We start from the raw sequence: 20,484 nt of genomic DNA, 5'->3' as shown, positions 1-20,484 counted from the left end.
GAAATCTCTACTCCCGGACCCACAACACAAGAGTCCGCAACACATTTACACCATCTGATCTTGTGGACCTGTAACACACGCCATCTGATCGTGTGGACATGAAATACATTCACACCACCTGATTGTGTGGACCTGTAACACACACCATCTGATTGTGTGAACCTGTAACACACACCATCTGATTGTGTGGACCTGTAACACACCATCTGATTGTGTGGACCTGTAACACACGCCATCTGATTGTGTGGACCTGTAACACACGCCATCTGATTGTGTGGACCTGTAACACATACCATCTGATTGTGTGGACCTGTAACACACGCCATCTGATTGTGTGAACCTGTAACTCACACCATCTGATTGTGTGAACCTGTAACACACACCATCTGATTGTGTGGACCTGTAACACACACCATCTGATTGTGTGAACCTGTAACTCACACCATCTGATTGTGTGAACCTGTAACACACACCATCTGATTGTGTGGACCTGTAACACACACCATCTGATTGTGTGAACCTGTAACACAAACCATCTGATTGTGTGGACCTGTAACACACACCATCTGATTGTGTGGACCTGTAACACACGCCATCTGATTGTGTGGACCTGTAACACATACCATCTGATTGTGTGGACCTGTAACACACACCATCTGATTGTGTGGACCTGTAACACACACCATCTGATTGTGTGGACCTGTAACACACACCATCTGATTGTGTGGACCTGTAACACACACCATCTGATTGGGTGGACCTGTAACACATGCCATCTGATTGTGTGGACCTGTAACACACACCATCTGATTGTGTGGACCTGCAACACACGCCATCTGATTGTGTGGACCTGTAACACACATCATCTGATTGTGTGGACCAGCAACACACGCCATCTGATTGTGTGGACCTGTAAGTGATTGTATCTGGATCGTATGGGTGATCGATGGTCTTGGTTAGTAGATACAAGTGCACACATCAGCCAAGTCACACATTGCAAACTTTGTTTGTGAACGCTTCAATGTGAAGTATGTTTTTTCAAACTCATTCTGAATATGCCATCACATAAGCACATGAGTGAGTGAGGAATGCTGGGATCCTTTAGAACCAACATGACCCGGAACCCCGGGATCTTACAGAACCTATACAACCAGGAACCCCAGGATCTTACAGAACCTATACGACCAGGAACCCCGGGATCTTACAGAACCAATACGACCAGGAACCCCGGGATCTTACAGAACCAACACGACCCAGGACCCCAGGATCTTACAGAACCTATATGACCAGGAACCCCGGGATCTTACAGAACCTATACGACCAGGAACCCCAGGATCTTACAGAACCAACACGACCCGGAACCCTGGGATTTTACAGAACCTATACGACCAGGAACCCCAGGATCTTACAGAACCAACATGACTAGGAACCCCGGGATCTTACAGAGCCAACATGACCCGGAACCCCGGGATCTTACAGAACCTATACGACAAGGAACCCCAGGATCTTACAGAACCAACACGACCAGGAACCCCGGGATCTTACAGAACCAACATGACCCGGAACCCCGGGATCTTACAGAACCTATACGACCAGGAATCCCAGGATCTTACAGAACCAACACGACCAGGAACACAGGGATCTTACAGAACCTATTTGACCAGGAACCTTTGGATCTTACAGAACCTATACGAACAGGAACCCCGGGATCTTACAGAACCAACATGACCCGGAACCTCGGGATCTTACAGAACCTATACAACCAGGAACCCCGGGATCTTACAGAACCTATACAATCAGGAACCCCGGGATCTTACAGAACCTATACGAACAGGAACCCCAGGATCTTACAGAACCAACATGACCCGGAACCCCGGGATCTTACAGAACCTATACAACCAGGAACCCCGGGATCTTACAGAACCTATACAACCAGGAACCCCAGGATCTTACAGAACCTATACGATAAGGAACCCCGGGATCTTACAGAACCTATACGACCAGGAACCCCGGGATCTTACAGAACCTATACGACCAGGAACCCAAGGATCTTACAGAACCAACACGACCCGGAACCCCGGGATCTTACAGAACCTATACGATAAGGAACCCCGGGATCTTACAGAACCTATACGACAAGGAACCCCGGGATCTTACAGAACCTATACGACCAGGAACCCAAGGATCTTACAGAACCAACACGACCCGGAACCCGGGATTTTACAGAACCTATACGACCAGGAACCCCGGGATCTTACAAACCTATATGACCAGGAACCCCAGGATCTTACAGAACCAACATGACCCGGAACCCCGGGATCTTACAGAACCTATACGACCAGGAACCCAAGGATCTTACAGAACCAACACGACCCGGAACCCTGGGATTTTACAGAACCTATACGACCAGGAACCCCAGGATCTTACAGAACCAACATGACTAGGAACACCGGGATCTTACAGAACCAACATGACCCGGAACCCCGGGACCTTACAGAACCTATACGACAAGGAACCCCAGGATCTTACAGAACCTATACGACCAGGAACCCCAGGATCTTACAGAACCAACACGACCAGGAACACAGGGATCTTACAGAACCTATATGACCAGGAACCCCAGGATCTTACAGAACCAACACGACCAGGAACACAGGGATCTTACAGAACCTATACGACCAGGAACCCCGGGATCTTACAGAACCTATACGACAAGGAACCCCAGGATCTTACAGAACCAACACGACTAGGAACCCCGGGATCTTACAGAACCAACACGACTAGGAACCCCGGGATCTTACAGAACCTATACGATAAGGAACCCCAGGATCTTACAGAACCAACACGACCAGGAACACAGGGATCTTACAGAACCTATACGACCAGGAACCCCAGGATCTTACAGAACCTATACGAACAGGAACCCCGGGATCTTACAGAACCTATACGACAAGGAACCCCAGGATCTTACAGAACCTATACGACCAGGAACCCCAGGATCTTACAGAACCAACACGACCAGGAACACAGGGATCTTACAGAACCTATATGACCAGGAACCCCAGGATCTTACAGAACCAACACGACCAGGAACACAGGGATCTTACAGAACCTATACGACCAGGAACCCCGGGATCTTACAGAACCTATACGACAAGGAACCCCAGGATCTTACAGAACCAACACGACTAGGAACCCCGGGATCTTACAGAACCAACACGACTAGGAACCCCGGGATCTTACAGAACCTATACGATAAGGAACCCCAGGATCTTACAGAACCAACACGACCAGGAACACAGGGATCTTACAGAACCTATACGACCAGGAACCCCAGGATCTTACAGAACCTATACGAACAGGAACCCCGGGATCTTACAGAACCTATACGACAAGGAACCCCAGGATCTTACAGAACCAACACGACTAGGAACCCCGGGATCTTACAGAACCAACATGACCCGGAACCCGGGGATCTTACAGAACCTATACGACAAGGAACCCCAGGATCTTACAGAACCTATACGACCAGGAACCCCAGGATCTTACAGAACCGACACGACCAGGAACACAGGGATCTTACAGAACCTATACGACCAGGAACTCTGGGATCTTACAGAACCGACACGACCTGTAACCCGGGGTCTTACAGAACCTATATGACCAGGAACCTTTGGATCTTACAGAACCTATATGAACAGGAACCCCGGGATCTTACAGAACCAACACGATCAGGATCCCCGGGATCCTATAGAACCTACATGACCAGGAACCCTGGTATCTCAAAGAAGCTATATGGCCATCTGAATTTTCTTGTTTACTTCTTAGTTTCTCTCAAAAGGATATTATTGATTTCTGACGTCTTTGAGCATCCAAATGATGCTAAAACACTCCCAACTACTGTCACGTGCTTGTTTATATCCTGAAAACCGGACTTGTAAGTCGTTTCAGGCGTTGCAATTCACTGAGTTGTTCCTCTTTGGCATGCAGGATCCTTGATCGTGAGTTCTAATTCCATGTTCGCCCTGCAGCTCATTTACTATGATCCTTGGTTTGTCAGCGGCTGCGCCTAGGCTGGGCTCCTGTCTACCTGATCTAGTAGGCTGAGAACCAGTTTAGAGGTGCACAATGCGTGTACTGGTTTCTCCATAGTGTAAACGTGTATAAAACCTACACGAGACATGTATTTAAATGTCTTGTTATATATACTCTTCACAAAAAGAAACGTATATTGGATATGTTTGGCCATAAAAGCAAAATTAGTGGACCAAGAGGTGCAAAATGAAGAGGTTTAATGTGTTATGGTGTCAGTCAAAATGATCAGAACAAGGACATGCAAACCATCAGTCGGGAAACACGTACGATTCGGAAAAGCGCACCCAGTGCATTAACAAAAGGGCCATGGAGCTGCTCGTACTGCACGTGCAGCAGCACTATGAACGGTATTAAAGTGCAGGATTTTTGATTGCCTGGCATCTGCGTCATTCGAACAGTGACAGTTCAACAACATGTCAAGATTAACAGAAGTGCAAAGAAACAACGCCATAGGCCGCTTGCTGGCAGGAGAATCCCGATCAGCTGTAGCCAGGGTTTTCAATGTAGCGCCCAGCACCATCACAAGGCTATGGGACCGGTTGCAACAGCATGGGTCAACACGTGATCGGCCAAGGTCGGGACGACCTAGAGCAACCACCCCCGCCCAAGATTGCTGCATCCGACTGCGCCACCTACGTGAAAAGATACCAAATACCCAGAATCTCCGACCAGACCTATGAAACCGTTTAAGAGCAGCAGGTCTACAAGCAAGACGTCCTGTTTGACGCGTCATATTGAGTCGACAACATCGTCAACAACGACTGCAATGGTGTCGTCAACACAGGGTATGGCCTCAACTGCGATGGAGATATGTCTAGTTCAGCGACGAATCAAGATTTCCCCTCCGTCGAGGGGATAGAAGAGCACGAGTCTACAGACGTCGGGGAGAACGTTACGCCGGAACTGCGTACAGGAAGTGGACAGGTTTGGTGGGGGTAGCGTTATGATGTGGGCGGATATCTCTTATCAAGGCAGGACAGGCTTGGTCCATACCCAGGGCAATCTTACGGCTCAACCATACATCGACGAAATTCTCCTACCACACGTCCTCCCAATTGCAGCCAACCGTGTTGCAGGACAACGCTCGACTGCATACATGCAGCACGGAACACAAGAGCCTGTCTACACAACAACAATAATGTTGATGTTCTCCCCTGGTCCTCCAGATCCCCAGATTTAAACCCGATAGAGCACATGTGGAATGAATTGGATAGACGGCTACGCCGACGTCAACCACAACCCCAGACGTTGCAGCAGTTGGATTTTGCGTTTCAGGCCGAGCGGGCTACCATTCTCAAGGATGTGGTTCGCTGCATGCATACACGTCTCTTCCATGGGCAGGAGATATCAGGCCGCTATCGATTCCTAGGGGGGACATACGCGTTATTGCTGGTAGCTGACCTTCATCTTGGACTTTTCCTATGTACCGATAACTGAGATGACTGCAATCATCAAGTGTTCTCTCCACTACATTTTGGCCCAATACCTTGTACGGTTCCTCGTGTAAATGGGTTTTCCTACCCCACACAATCTTCTTCTTTTTTTAAAGTATAATAACACACGTGAGTGCCAGCTAGGCTAACATTGGATGAATTTCTGGAGTAAGTTAAGAAACCAACAACAGAACTAAGAATGTTTTCTTGTCAATGAACCTGTGAAAATATTCATGTTTAGTGTGCACATTAACAGATGTGTGTGTACATTAAATGTAGTCGACTAGCGCATCGCCTGAAGTGAGTAAGGGAGTGAGTTAATATGGACGTCACAGGGCATTGTTCCGCCAGTGTAGCTGGCAACAAAATGTCAGAAATTACGTCAGAGGGTATTGTGACGTGTTGATAACGTTTGCGGCAAAGCATGCATTGTAAAAGTAGGCCGAGAGATTTGCTGGACAACAGTTAAGAGTTTGACCGTACGTAGAGAGTTGGAAACCCAGAAAAGTATGAATCAGTTTACAAAGTTTATTAACAGGTGAAGGTCAACCTTTCGACCACGTATAACACACGTTCAAAGGAGTATATCCTGGTAACAGTCCAAACATACTAAAAGTCGTGAAAAATCTAATGAGAGGAACATATTAAATTTTGCGATTAGAATGTGCTCTATAATGTTGAAAACGTATGGCGCGAATGGGCTGTCGTAATACTATATAGGTAAAGGGAATTAATCCTTACGACGTGGAGCCGACGAAATTTGTTTGTTTACCTTCGTGATTCGGAACGATTTACGACTTCTTATGATTATTAGACTTTCTCACGTTCTTTGATTTATTTTTCATCTCCGGATTGTGAACTTTCTCAACTGTAAATACACCTGCAATATTAGCAATATTTACTGATGTCTGCAATATCAGTAATATTAACTGATGTCTGTTAACAAGTACCTGATGGTGCCAAGAAGCATAATCGAGACTGGATCGAGTTCCTGATCGAATCAATGCAAACTAAGCACAGTAATGGTCCGTTCGCAGAGCACTCTATCGCGATGTCAGCAAGTGTAACGAAGGTGTCACGCGCTGGGAAAGAGCTTGCTAATCAATGTCGCTAGGGGAGATAACTCTAACCAGTTGTAGGTGGCGTATGACGTTTCCGTTTCCATGATTTGGTCTTTTCAGTGCGATAATTATGTTTATTCGTCTTATCTATGGCGGTAGGTACAAAAACAAATCTCGACATCCTGATCATTTGTACATTTGTCAATGTTTCGAACACTAATCTCTAATTACCTGATTTGAAACGCATTGCCACAACAGAAGAAATGTGGCTCATAGACACCTTATGAAATTATGTTGCGCTGAAATATTCATAAATAAAACGGTCTTTTACAGTCTGGGATGTGGATAACTATGGATCAGTCGATACAAAATAGTTCTCCAACTAGTTCTCGGCTATTGTTTAACATCTCTAGCAGTTACAACGAGATACTTGAACACTTATCACCATGACATATTTATTTACAGAACAACAGATGATACTTGTAAATCCGAACTGCACAGCCAAATTATTCATCGACTACATCAAAGCAACATGCTCCTTTGACGATACGGGTAGGGCAAATTATTCAGTTTCTAGCTTAGACCGATACAGGGGATCGGAACTTCTGTATTTTGTTTGGCCTAAAAATCTACTGTCGTCTGCTATTCATTTCCGTTGTCTATTGGGTAGAGCGTTTGCACAGAGAGCGGAAGGTTGGTGGACCTATCCCCGGCCGCGTAATACCAAAAGACGTTAAAAGATGGTATTTCTTGTTAACCTCCCTGGCGCTCGGCATTCAGGAGTTAAAACGAGGACTGGTTGATTGGTTGGTTTGTTGGTTTGTTGGTTTACGCCGCACTTAGCAATATTACAGTTATATGACGGCGGTCTGTAAATAATCGAGTCTGGACCAGACAATCCAGTGATTAATATCATGAGCATCGATCCACGCAATTTCGGATCGATGGCATGCTTCAACCAAGTCAGCGAGCCTGACCACCCGATCCCGTTAGTCGCCTCTTACGACAAGCATAGTCCCCTTTTACGGCAAGCATAGGCTGCTGAAAACCTATTCTACCCCGATCGCACACACACCTTAAATGTGTCGCCTGCTGTTCAGTATAATTGTAGGCAGTTTTACAACAGGGAGCTCGTGCTATCATCTAGGAACGAGGTTGTATGTATTGTCCTGAGTTTATGTTTCAGCTATTATTGATCTGTGTGATGAAAGTGGGAACCTTGCATACATCCACACCAAGCACACAACGGACAACGTCTTCAGTCTCACAGTGCCGAGGGCAACATACATGCCAGTTCTCATAGAAAGTAAGGATGGAACAAGGCAAGCCCTGTCTAGATCTGATAATTGACAGCTTCTACATTTGCAGGAAAATCTGATTGCGTGCACGAGTGTATGAGTGGTTTGCTACACTCTCAAATGTAAAATAGGATGCATTTTGGTCCTAGACAATTACACATACTGGCTTCTAGAATTCTCATCTGATACCTAGGCACCATGCGGAAAATAAAAACATAAACCTTTTACCCATTGTTCCTTGATACGGTTTAGACATTCTGATATGCAGCACACATGTGGTGTGGACATTTATTTCTGCTCAAGTATGGCTTTCTTTAAGTTAAATTAAATCAAATTAAGAAGTTGTACAGCATGCTGAAATGACCTGTGCTATATCCCCCGGTATGTTACTTTGGTACACCGTCAGATGTTTTGATCAGAGAGAAGCGCTGGCTTGTGTGGAAAAGTCACTTCCTGTAAGTATGCAGAAGCCAGTCATGTATTGCCTTGTAACTCAGCGTGAGTAGTTTAAATTGCGTTCTTTGTTGGATTGGCAGCCATTTCAGTCAGTATTGGAGTGAGGTGTTCCTGCCAGAATTCTTGCGGCCGTATTCTGAACGCCCAGTAATGTTTCTGCACCCGTCTTTGGCAGCCACAGAGGCGGGAATGGCAGTAACACAGTCTGGAGACGACAAAAGCATAAATCATTTAATGTAATCATGCCATCTCTTTGTATGGCCGCAATACACCGAAATATTGGATATGTCCCTTCAAATCTTAATTTCAAATCACTGACTGTTTTCATTATCCAGTCAGCTGATCTCTATGTGAATACAACACACTATGTTTTTCTGAGGATGTTTGGCCTGGTGCTGCCATGACAATTTAAAGAACTCATCCAAATGTTTTCTGGATACACTAGATAAAGACCTAACTGCCCACTAAAATGGGACTTGGGTGACTGTGTGTCCTGATGGCGTGCTTCTTGCTCATGATGTCACTCGTTTACCAACGTAATGATTGGGTACATTTTGTGGGGTGGGGGGGGGGGGGGTGGGGGGGGGTGGTACAGTGTGGTTTAACCGGCGTTCAAGATAATTGCACCGATAAAGCTGCGTGTGTGTGCGTGCGTGCGTGCGGCTACTTCTGTCCAAAGTATGACTTAGAATGATAATTGAATTGTGAATCACATACATTTCTGCGTGTGGCAGTTATCTGAGCTGTAGTTTCTTAATCTGGACTCTGAACCTGTACTGTACATGTATTTCAATAATACAAACGCATTTCAAGTACTGTCCATGCCAATACCTCACGGGTTGGTATACAATATGCCCTTCCTTCAAGAAGGAACGTAGTGCATACAAGATGGTGGAGTACTGACGATGTCCAGCCTGCTCCAGGAAATACAGCCAGGATGAATCTGTAAGACTGCTGACTGCACATTCCATAGCTACAGTCTGTAACACTATGCACCGATCTGTAATCATGCACTTGATGTGTCAGTGATGGAGATTACGTTTTATTCATATCTCCACCTCACTTGCTTCACAGAGGGAGCGGATGACAGCATGAAGAGCATCGTGCCGCTGCTGGTGGACTGGGACAAGACCTACCCTACACTGGACAGTAAGCTCTACAAACCTTCATATACCTGATGATCAACACTATCAATCAACTAAAACTCTTTACTGTCATATCCGGGGTTTCAGTCAAAACAGACCAGCAAATTTACTCCATGGGCCCAGGACCGCCTCCGTGGTCTAGTGGTAGAGCGTCCGCACGGAGAGCGGAAGGTCCGGGGTTCGATCCCCAGCCGCGTCATACCAAAAGACGTTAAAAGATGGTACTTGTTGTTACCGTGTCTTGCGCTCGGCATTAAGGGGCTAAAACAAGGACTGTCAGGCTCGGAGTCAGGATACTGTGTCTGAGTGGGGTATTCATGTTAAACTGCGGCATGGTATCTCAGTGAGCTAGCACTATAAATCGGCATCAGTCCGGACTAGTACAAGCAGCCACACATACACGTGCATGCACGTCGCTATATATAAGTGCAATAATCTTGGACGCGACGTTAAACCCCATTCCACCTCACCTCACAATGGGCCCAAGTGCAGTTTACTCAAATAAAGTGAGTGAGTTGTGTTTCACGCTGCTTTTAACAGTATTCCATTCATATCACAGCGTGTCAGCTTAATGTGGGAGGAAAGCCCCAAGTGATGCAGGTCTTAGACGTTTACCACTTCGGTGAAAAATATACGGCCGGGGCTTTAATGGAGGAAATAATGCAGTTAAAACTGGCTGGTGAAATATGAAATTGAAAACAAAAACAAGTGTGTTAGTTCTATATTCATCAGTCTATATGGGAAATAGGCAGCGACTTTCAACTTGATTTCATAATGCATATGATAAATAAAAACTGAAATGTTTTCAAAAGTGACAGACAGATACTGTTATCTCTCTTTATCATACTAGAATATACATCACTGATTTTTCCAAATGTGTTGTAGGAAGGTTAAAGCAATACACAGCTGCTGCCGAGAAGCCCAAGAAAGTTGTCAGTAAGTTCACAGAGGTACCAAGTAGATTTATAGGGGTTAAGAAATCCTGTTTTTTCTTTTGGACGATATTTGATTTTGTCCTGTTTACAGTTGATGGGTCTTCTATTGAGTCTTCTTTTGATTCACTAATATTGTCAGATTTTATCCTGAAATCAAGCGATAGTTATCACTGTGTTTAATTCTAATATGGTCTCTGCTCTATTACATCATAGCCATAATTTCCTGTTTTGGCTGCCAATCACACTATAAAATGTTTTAGATTTTCAACAGGCGTCCTCTTAACTCCCAACACATCTAACAGTTGTTAGGAAAAACAATCCTCCGCTGGAAATACAACTGCGCGAGGCGGGAAAACGTCCCTTCTTTCAAGCCCTCATCAACTAGATGCAGATATAGTTAATCTGCTAATGAATGGGACCGTTGCTAACATTAGACTCGGCCTTCCTGCCATCAGTTAGAACGCCTACGGCATCCTACCATCGACGGGGATTACCAAGAACCAGTCAAGAAGTCGTCCACCAAGATGATTGTCGATATGGCAAGGTTTAGGAACCTTGACGATGTCAACAAACAGGTGATGAACATTTATCCTAGGTCTGCCGGTGTCAGACACGTCATCCCTCATACTGATCAGCAGGCAGGTCCCCCCTTGGATTCCAGAGTCGATATGAACCTGGAACAGTTGGGTTTCGTCCACAGCTCCTTAGACCATATCCTGAAGACGCAGGAGTGTCTCCATTCAGCGTAGGTATGAATGTCTGACCAGCTTCTCATGCAACGCTACCCTCGCTATAATTGTTGTAGTAGGTACTTCAGATTTCTTTCCCGATGTAGTTTTTCTAGTTGTATCCAGGTTATTCCTCAACGCCTTGGAAAGTTTATCAATGTTTTCTGCTCTTTCTGCGCGACTGGCATCTCTGTTGTGGATCTCCGGTCAGTTGATCATTGTCGCACCCATAGCAAACGACAGACGGCGATGGAGAGGGGAGAGTCCATCTCCCACAATACGTTTCTAACTACTTAGTTACGTTAACGATCTTGCTTCTTATACTCCAGATCGGCTGTAATCTGCTCTCAGCTTGTCTGAACTTGACTTTAAGATAATCTCAAAAAGTTAGAGTGTAAAATGACAAACGCGATAACAAATTTGGATTGTTTTAAATCTGGAGACACTGGAAAGAAGTGACGTTTTCCCGCCTCGCGCATACGCAGCTGCGGAGGATAGTTTTCCTTACAACTATTAGCTGTTGGCAGTGAAGAGGACGTCTGTTGAAAATCTAAAAGTTTAATAGAATGTTTGACAGCCCCAAAACAGGAATTCATCGCTATGATGTAATAGAGGTAGGGTATTCGAGTCACCTTCACGTTTGTTAAAGCATATCCAAGTTTTGCCAGTGTCTTTGATCTTTATGGTGACCCTATTTTACTGGCTGTCAGACCAACTGCTCACATAAAGTTTTTAAATGTGTGTTTACATTTGTTCAATTAGGCATTAAACCCACCGTGTTAAGGTCATTTAAAACCCCACCCAGGACAGTTGTCATCTTGAAGTGCTCTTGGACCTCATTGATCTCGATTAGGACTCCACCCCTGTTTGTCACTTGGCAACTTATCATCTGTGAAATTAACAAGGACTATATGGACAGTTTCTTGTAGCCTTTACAGCATCATTAACTTAAAACATTTAGCAACAGTTCTGATCTTAGAGCGTATTTTCGAGTTCGTCTCGAACATGTCGACATGTCAGTAAATTTCAAATCCCAAGTTTGAATGTTATTTCCAGTTGAAACAAAAGGCAAGCGTCGAGAGAGACTCGGAGACCAGTCTCCGTCCCGCCGAAGCAGCTCATCTGGGAATTCGAACGAGATGTCCCCCAGACCCAGCAACATGGGCAAGATTTCCCGCAAGAAGTGATGCTCTCGAGAACACTTGTCTTCATCACTCATACTTATTAGTTACTTCACTGCTAAAACGGCTAAAGGTCAACACCAGTGTTAGAGGTCCCACCTTGAATTTTCATTTGTGAAAGAAAAATGTAAATTTACCAAAAACAAATTAAATAGAGTGTATATTCCATTGAACATTATATGTGTAGTAGCTGAAACGTGGACATATAAAAACGGTATGTAATTACTTGTTTTACTGTTTCCCATGTAGAAGGAACGATGTATACAGATATGTGGCAATACTGCATTGAAACTTGAAGACCTGGATACTGCTGTTTGGCACAGTCACAGTATGTTCATAAATCAAGTCAAACTCTCACATCTGTTTAATTCCACTGACTGATTATTCAAATTGTGGCCCTTGAATGATGCTTTGTATGTTGAGTTACCTTCTGTATAAACATCCCGGCCATAACTATCATGGTCATTCCGTCTCCTTCTGCATGCTATGTATGCATGCCAATAGCTTGGATTGTTGCTCATGCTATTGATCACTTGTTTGTGCAGACTTGATTATTTACATGCAGCAGTGATACAGAGGTAGCGAGGGAGTGATACAGCTGTTTTTGTCGTTTCTATGTCGTTATGAGGGGGGTCTGTAAATAAATGGTGGCGGTCGGGTAGCCTATTCGTTAAAGCATTCGCTCATTACGCCGAAGACCCGGTTTCGATTCCCCGACATGGATACAATGTGTAAAGCCCATTTCTGGTGTCCCCTCGCCGTGATATTGCTGGAATATTGCTTAACGCTGTGTGAAACCATACTCACTCATTCACTCACTCACTGTAAACAAATGTGTCTGGACCACACAATTCAGTAATTGACATCATCAGCATTGTTCTACCTAATTGGGATACAATGACATGCATCAACCAAGTCAGTGAACCTGGCCACTCGATCCAATTAGTGTTAGACGCTTAAACGACAAGCAAACAACATTCACTCACACAATGGTAAGGGTAGAAATCACTGGGCGTTTGTTTTATTGTCATACATCAACTGTCATATCTAACAGCTCAGAATCCATTCTAAATATCTTCTGAGTGAGTGTATTTTAACATGCTTAATCAATTAAGGTAACCATGTCCCTTAACTGTATTATATGAGTATATCATAATATATATTCATCTTCTGAGAATGATCACATGTCTGTCAGAGGATGGTGTAGAGGAAGTAGCATCTCACTGGCCAAACAAATACTGGTCTGGGTCAAGTGACTGGTAGGTAAAATAATTATCTATTACAGTTCTTAACTGGACACTCTGATCCAAGTTTACTCGTGTGCTGGTGATGTGTTGGTGATATCCACAAGTACGGTTACTGACTGACTGAAAATAATAATCAAGGTGAATCAGCATTCGAATCCCTGACAGTGGATCCTGAAGCACAGGAAGCAGCAACACCTTCCACTACTGGGCCACCCGACGGTGCCCCCTCACAGAGCTGCAGGGTCTCACTGAACATGTGCAACTGCTATCAGCAGAGTTTACTGTAAGTTTGTTTTGTGTTCAGCAATATTCCAGCTGTATGACAATGGTCCGTATTAGAGAATCCAGTGATTGACATTATGAGTATCGATCTACGCAATTAAGATATGATGACATGCATCAACCAAGTCAGCGAGCCAGTTTAGCCAATCCCGTAAGTTGCCTCTTACGACAAGCATAGTTGCTTCTCACTGGGAGCATAGGTTGCTTAAGACCAATTCTAACCTGGATCTTCACAGATGTGCAGGATTTTTTTAGTAACAATTGAAGAAACTGTCAACAAATTGCAATTGTCATCTTTCCAAAATCACATGTCTGTCCCTTCAGACTGTGCCTGTATATTCTGTGATGGCAGCACATACATCCTGCACGCCTATTACAAGAACAAAACAACTGTTCACTTAGCGCTATGATACACCCAAAGCTCTGTGGTGTAATTCCGAATCCAAGGCAAACATTTGACTTCGTTCAAATCCATACTCAACAGTTTCTCCACAGCCTGTTCCATACCTTAACTTAACAACCCTTGGATGAGTGTGTCTGATAACTACGGTTTAAATTCAACATAAGAGAAGTACAAGCTCATTTTCTCCTTTTCTTCTTTGCACTTTCAGAAGACTGAGGTTTATGTGATGAGTTTGTGTTAAGGTTCTGGGGGTGTTGATTTTTTCTTTTCTTATTTTTGGGAGTTTTTGTCCCTGCCTCATTTCCATCCTGTGTCACATCCAGTATGCTGTCATCAGAAACAGCTGTACCATGTCCAGCGCTGGTAACACTTGGTGTAGACTGACCAGCTGACTCCAGCAGACACTCCCGCAGGACCAGCGATGATCTCTCCTGGGACGACACTGGAAGACAGGGAACGATACAATTTGTTTGTTTAACACCACACTCAGCAATATTCCAGTTATATGACGGTGGTCTGGATCAGATAATCCAGTGATTGACATCATGAGCATCGATCTAATCAATTGTCTGACCACCCGATTACATTAGTTGCCTCTTACGAGAAGCATTGGTTGCTAAAGACCTATTCTAATCTGGATCTTCACAGGTCCAGAACACTTCAATCATCAAGACACTGAACAATAGGTGATTGTGTTTGTTTGTTTGTTGTTAAACATCACACTCAGCAATATTCCAGCTATATGACGGTGGCCTGCAAATAAATTAATCTGAACCAGACAATCCACCTGATCCATTATGTCACCTCCTCTGGTCATCATAGGTTGTTAGGGACCAATTCTAACCCCTACGGTGGACACTGAAGGATAGACAATCATATTTGTTTGCCAATTCCTCCCATGAGAACAACATGTGAAGCTGTGAACTGGCTGGAACACTGCTAAACATGGTCACATCCAGCACCCAACTACTTACAAGCAAAGAAACTTACATGAACTATCCTCCTGCACAGATGTAGCTGCGTCCAGAGCTTTGTGTCGCGATCCTCCACGACCTGCTCCCTCCAACACACACACAACAATCTTGTTGAGCAGTTTCAGTGAGGAATGTACACAGTCTGTATTCTCTGCTGGTCCAGCATCACGGAATGCATCTTCTGACACATCAATGGGCAGCTTCCCTTCTGTCTTACCAGGCAAGTCTAACAGGCTGTTATATATTGACAACAAACTGGACAAAAACTGGGATGAGAAATCTGACAAGTCAATAACGACTTTCCTGCAAACTTGACCGAAACCATTTTCATGACACAAAATACTTAAAACCCAAGAAAGAATGTCCGACTTTAGTTTTGGACTGTCGGCCTGAGGTTGGTGTTGCAGGGTCCAGGCCATGGCGACGAGGGAACTGGACACGTGTACTTTCTCCACTGCACACTCGCTGGAGCTGTCCTGACCTCTCGACAAGGATGATGACACACATGTCTGTGGAGTCCAATACAGACAAATCCTACACACACTGTTCAATACCTTCGCTCTATTCCGTGTTTCTAACTCCTTTTCACCAATGTCGGATGTTTCTTCTGTTTTCAAAGACTCTGGATTTGATTTCTCAGTTGAGGCCATTTTTTCCCCCTCATCCACCTCCATCTTCTCCGCTTCTTCCTCTATGAGCTCCACCTCCTCCTCATGGTAGTCCTTCCGCTTCTTCTCAACCGTTGCCTTGGCAACCTGTATGTGGATACCCAGAGTGCTGAGTAAGGTCTTCAGCTGTGCAGCTGTTGCAAGGTCCTTCTGCAGTCGGCTACAGCTCAGCAGGAGCAGAAGGACCTCCTTGACTGTGATTGTTTCTGTGGGAGAGGACTCCCCATGTGCTGTGTCCCCGGTGAGATCGGCGAGGTGATGGAGGGAAGACACCATGGTCTCTGTTAGCAACAGGAGGGAGCGGCAAGAGAACTCATGATGTCTGGAACAAATACAATAATATGCCAAATAAGAGGGGCACAGATTTTTGGGAAATCGTGTTAAAAATCAGGGGAGGGGCAAAATATGATGCAGTCCTAAGACCAATCTCTACCCCCACTAATAAATGACCAGTCCATTAGAGTGTTCCAACAACAGACTAACTGATTTGTCTCATTTTCCTTCTTTCATTGTTTTTGCAGTATTATCTTCAAATACTTACATCTTGTCACATGAAGGTCACCCTCTAAATTGTTTAAAGGTCACACTCTAAATAGCTTAAAGGTCATCCTCAAAATAGGTGAAGGTCACCCTGTAAATAACGTGATGGTCACCCTGTAAATAACGTGATGGTCACCCTGTAAATAGGGGTTACTTTCCAAGTAGCTCTGAATGTTCTCTCCTACCTGATGTGAGTGATGAGCCTCTTACAGCACAGCAGGGTCTCTCGCACAAACTGTGACGGCAGCATCCTGCCCCCCTCCCCCGTCATGGTGAACCACAGCGCGTGGAGGATGGAGGCCAGCAGCTCACAGTGCTCCACGTCATGCAGCCTGGAAGGACGCAGTGAGTGAGTGAGTGAGTGAGTGAGTGAGTGATTGAGTGAGTGAGTGAGTGAGAGTGATTTCTGGTTTCTGCTGCAGTTCACGATACTCCGACTACATCACACAACCACATGTAATCAAATCTGGACCAGATAAACAAGTGGTTCCCAGCATGCAGTGCTCCAGATAACTGTCATTATCAGAACTGACAAGTATCAGACACATAATTATTTTTTTTAAATGCAAGTACTGTACAGCTCGTTTGTAGAATTGAGGACTGCTGGTATGCTACTGCACCACCATCATTCAAAAACCTAAGTAGTACATTCAGAATTTGGTGCCAAACTAACGTTAACATTACCGAGACAAGACAATTCAAGTCTGTTAGCCAATGACAATGCAGGACTGTGAGGAAATCCATTTGCTGCTGACACAAAATGACACTTTTCCGTTTAAGCAGACGGTAATGCCTGATACAGTAAACAGAAGATTATCGATGTTTTGAAGAAAGTTTTGAGAATAAACAGACAAGGTATGGTAACAACTAATCATGAGAGCACACAGTATTGCTTTCCTGTGTATTTAGTATGTTTGTTATTTTCATCACTGTAGATCATGGTATATGGAAGACAGCTGAGGTTGATCTACAGTGTCGAGGCCACCACCAATAACCAGAGATAATTTGTGATGTTGCCATCTGCGGCAAGGATCTTACGGTTTCACGATGAAGCCACTGAGCCAGGTGAGGATGCCGTGGTTCTTGGCCAGATCTACCGCCATCGGCCGACCCGAACACGCTGCTTTAACTATCCTCAACACTCGGACCTGAAAGACAGCATCACTTCTGTTAATATGTGGATACGAAACTTCCCCTCGAATACGAAACTGCCCTCTATCCTTTGGGAATGACTTTACGGCGGCCATCTTGGTTTGCTTGAGCCTGGCAGTTGTGTGACAGACAGTGTGAGAGCAGGAGGTGTATTGTGTTGGCTGATGAATACAAGTAAAAAAAAGAAACTGTGTCTGTTTATTTTAACAACTACAGTGCTGGGATGGAACAATTTATTTTATGAATACACAGGGTATTTGAAATTCTGCAAATACGGAATACAATGGTATCATAAACAAACTGGCAACTTGTGAACACAATTCACAAAATTTAACTGCATAATGAAACACAAGCAACACCTGCCTTATTTTCGAAAACTATTCATTCATTATACTTCAGATTCTCTGGGAAATGAGTGAAGTAACAAATATAGGAGTAGAAAGAGGTTGACATTATTTATCATCCTGAAGGGGACACCATCTCGGGCTTACACATTGCACTAGCGTGGGGAATCCTGGTCTTTGGCACCACACACTTTAACCATGAGATATGAACTACCATGCCAACTGCCACCAACCCACCTGGGAGAATTGGTCGCTCATAGCGGAGTCACAGAATCCCTGCAGCAGTTTGAAGGTGAACCTTCTCTCCATCGTCTTGTAGTCGGACATCTCCCGCAGACCGTCCGCCAGAAGACTCACAATCCACGTCCTTTCCTTCCTGTGCTGAAACATTCAACCATCACATGTACAGTTTCATTAAAAAAATATTCATTAGTTTTAGAGTTATAGCTTGGAAACAAAGCCTAGAGTTGTTTGAGACTAAGTCTAAATTGTTTCCATGGAAATGTAACATAATCAATTTTAGAAAAAAATAAAAATAGCCAAAGGCACCCATTAAGCTGATGAGCAATGTATATGTCAGGTTTAATTGAAACACACTGAATGATTTTCAAGTCATGGCTTGGAATAGGATGGGAACACTGACGCCAATGCCAACACTGATGCCACCGGGAACTGAGCCAAAAATAATATGTTTCCCCTCCCTTTTGAGTTGTGACATTATCACCATTGTAACACATGTACTCTTCTTCCTGTGCTGAAACATTCAACTACAGTCAAGTATTCCATTAAGTATTACTTCAATGTAATTATTGAAGCTTTGGCAAATTTAGGAATCACTGTCAATAGGTAGCTTCAAATTAAAATACACTGCAATGATGCCATGGTTACCTGTTGGTCGGCGCTGTTGAAGAGCTTGTAGAACTCGGGTACGTTCACAGTGTCAAGGCTCGGCTTCAGCAGCAGGAAGTTGTTCATCTGCCGGTACATGTGCTCGTCTTGGGAGAAACACTTTGGTGTCAAATTCAAAATACTCCCAAAAATGCATCAAATGTTTTACCTGATACTGGAATATACATGTTGCTTATATAATCTCATCTATTTGGGTCAAAATCTCTTGAAATAAGTATCTTGAAATAAGTCCTAAGCCAGTTTGAGTCATTGTCACATGTCCCTTGACCTCATCAGTTTTATGGGACATTTGACCTTGTTAGCTTCAAATCAAACTATTATGATGGACTATCTAGTAATCAGATTTGGTTAAATTCCAGCAACATTGCCCCAATAAATAACCAAGCCTTGTCATACCTAGATAGGTCTGGTCATCAAACTTGACCCGTCTTTCATGAGATAATCCAAACACAAACTACCTGTACATTAATTGTTCCTACCTGGATATCTAATTAAGGAGTACATAAACTGTTTAAACCTGGATATCTGTTCAGAACAAACTGTATATGAATTGTGTTACATAAACTGTTTTTACCTTTTATGTAATTAAGAACAATGAGCATCTATACAAAAACTGTTTTTACCTGTATATGTAATTAAGAACAATGAGCAGCTATACATAAACTGGTTTTACCTGTATATGTAATTAAGAACTATGAGCACCTATACATAAACTGTGTTTACCTGTATACGTAATTAAGGACTATGAGCACCTGTACATAAACTGTGTTTACCTGTATATTTAATTAAGGACTACATTGTTGCTGTTATTACCTGGATGTAGCATGAGACGTGAGACGCGGGCCAGGAAGAGGGAGATGAGACAAGACAGACGTTGGTTCGGTTCCTGGACACTGTTTCGTAATGTGTCCAGCAGGTAGGTCACCTGAAGCCGTTCATGGAACTTGACGCCCGACAGGTGGTCCACGTAGCGAGCCAGTATAGTGTACGCAGCCTTCCGTATGCCCGGGTCGTGGCTGCTCAGGGCAGTCAGCGTGTACGCAAGGCAGTGACTGGACACAAACTTCCGACAGTCTACCAGGGAATCTACGAACAAAATAATGAGATCAAACGTATCTTTAGGTCAGCCATTCCACTATCACCTAACATGGCTGTGATGATATATTGTCAACATAGTTAATGTACCTGGACATTGAGGGCGTGATAGACGACACGATACATCCTCCTCTCCATCTCCAGGGCTCGCACTTCAGTACACCTACACCAACCCTTGGATCCATTTCCATGGTTCTCATGATCTCAAATTACTGACCTTGATTTTCATTAGTCAATTAGTTACAAACCAGCCTCAATTTTGGGTTGGGATTATAAAAACATGGTGGCCAGTCCCATTGACCAGTCCCATTGACTAGTCCCATTGACCAGTGACACGTAAAAGAAAGCCCTCAAAAATCTTTTTGATGAAAAAGATGTCTTTGCAGTGGCTTTGGTTTCAAGGCAATAAGAATTACGCCCTTACACATTTTCTTTTTCCTTATCTTGACATTTGATTGGTCAGAAAAATGTTACGGAAAATCAAGTTAACTGGAGATTGCAAGATCTACGGAAATGGATCCAGGGGTCAGTGTAGGTT

At 44.0% G+C, this 20,484-nt stretch overlaps 4 protein-coding genes across 4 annotated transcripts in view; 3 read left to right on the top strand and 1 right to left on the bottom strand.

The window, feature by feature from the left end:
- The first annotated feature begins 1,418 nt into the window (after positions 1-1,418).
- Positions 1,419-2,105, top strand: LOC125383678 (uncharacterized protein FLJ40521-like). The gene has a single exon (XM_048402381.1). The coding sequence runs from the start codon at positions 1,419-1,421 to the stop codon at positions 2,103-2,105; it is 687 nt and encodes a 228-aa protein (XP_048258338.1).
- A 365-nt stretch (positions 2,106-2,470) lies between these two features.
- LOC125383677 (uncharacterized protein FLJ40521-like) lies at positions 2,471-3,052 on the top strand. The gene has a single exon (XM_048402380.1). It carries the CDS (start codon positions 2,471-2,473, stop codon positions 3,050-3,052), a length of 582 nt encoding a protein of 193 aa, XP_048258337.1.
- Positions 3,053-6,649: 3,597 nt separating this feature from the next.
- Positions 6,650-12,689, top strand: LOC124137340 (uncharacterized protein CXorf65 homolog). The gene is made up of 6 exons (XM_046503606.2): positions 6,650-6,744; positions 7,055-7,141; positions 7,776-7,895; positions 9,418-9,492; positions 10,374-10,424; positions 12,208-12,689. Exons 1-6 carry the CDS (start codon positions 6,720-6,722, stop codon positions 12,336-12,338), a joined length of 489 nt encoding a protein of 162 aa, XP_046359562.2. The 5' UTR covers positions 6,650-6,719; the 3' UTR covers positions 12,339-12,689.
- A 1,462-nt stretch (positions 12,690-14,151) lies between these two features.
- LOC124137309 (nucleolar pre-ribosomal-associated protein 1-like) overlaps positions 14,152-20,484 on the bottom strand; it is a 38,537-nt gene continuing 32,204 nt past the window's right edge. Inside the window, exons 28-34 of the mRNA XM_046503544.2 lie at positions 19,665-19,937; positions 18,831-18,937; positions 18,180-18,323; positions 17,485-17,594; positions 16,632-16,778; positions 15,255-16,228; positions 14,152-14,706 (exon numbers count right to left, since the gene is read on the bottom strand). Of these exons, the coding sequence (XP_046359500.2) occupies positions 14,441-14,706; positions 15,255-16,228; positions 16,632-16,778; positions 17,485-17,594; positions 18,180-18,323; positions 18,831-18,937; positions 19,665-19,937 (2,021 nt within the window). The 3' untranslated portion in view covers positions 14,152-14,440. The remainder of the gene's footprint in view (positions 14,707-15,254; positions 16,229-16,631; positions 16,779-17,484; positions 17,595-18,179; positions 18,324-18,830; positions 18,938-19,664; positions 19,938-20,484) is intronic.

Source organism: Haliotis rufescens, unplaced genomic scaffold (assembly GCF_023055435.1).
Source record: "Haliotis rufescens isolate VD_foot unplaced genomic scaffold, xgHalRufe1.0.p SCAF_26, whole genome shotgun sequence".
Lineage (NCBI taxonomy): Eukaryota > Metazoa > Mollusca > Gastropoda > Lepetellida > Haliotidae > Haliotis > Haliotis rufescens.
Note: the sequence above shows the minus strand (reverse complement) of the source record. Positions and strands in the feature narration are given on the sequence as shown.

What these genes read in the sequence shown, in the direction of transcription:
- LOC125383678 (XM_048402381.1), top strand. Translation starts at nt 1,419, where the DNA reads ATGACTAGGAACCCCGGGATCTTACAGAGCCAACATGACCCGGAACCC.
- LOC125383677 (XM_048402380.1), top strand. Translation starts at nt 2,471, where the DNA reads ATGACCCGGAACCCCGGGACCTTACAGAACCTATACGACAAGGAACCC.
- LOC124137340 (XM_046503606.2), top strand. Translation starts at nt 6,720, where the DNA reads ATGTTTATTCGTCTTATCTATGGCG. An exon ending in TATTCGTCTTATCTATGGCG is followed by an intron (nt 6,745 to 7,054) that starts GTAGGTACAAAA and finishes ATTTATTTACAG; the next exon opens with AACAACAGATGATACTTGTA. An exon ending in GAAGCCCAAGAAAGTTGTCA is followed by an intron (nt 10,425 to 12,207) that starts GTAAGTTCACAG and finishes TGTTATTTCCAG; the next exon opens with TTGAAACAAAAGGCAAGCGT.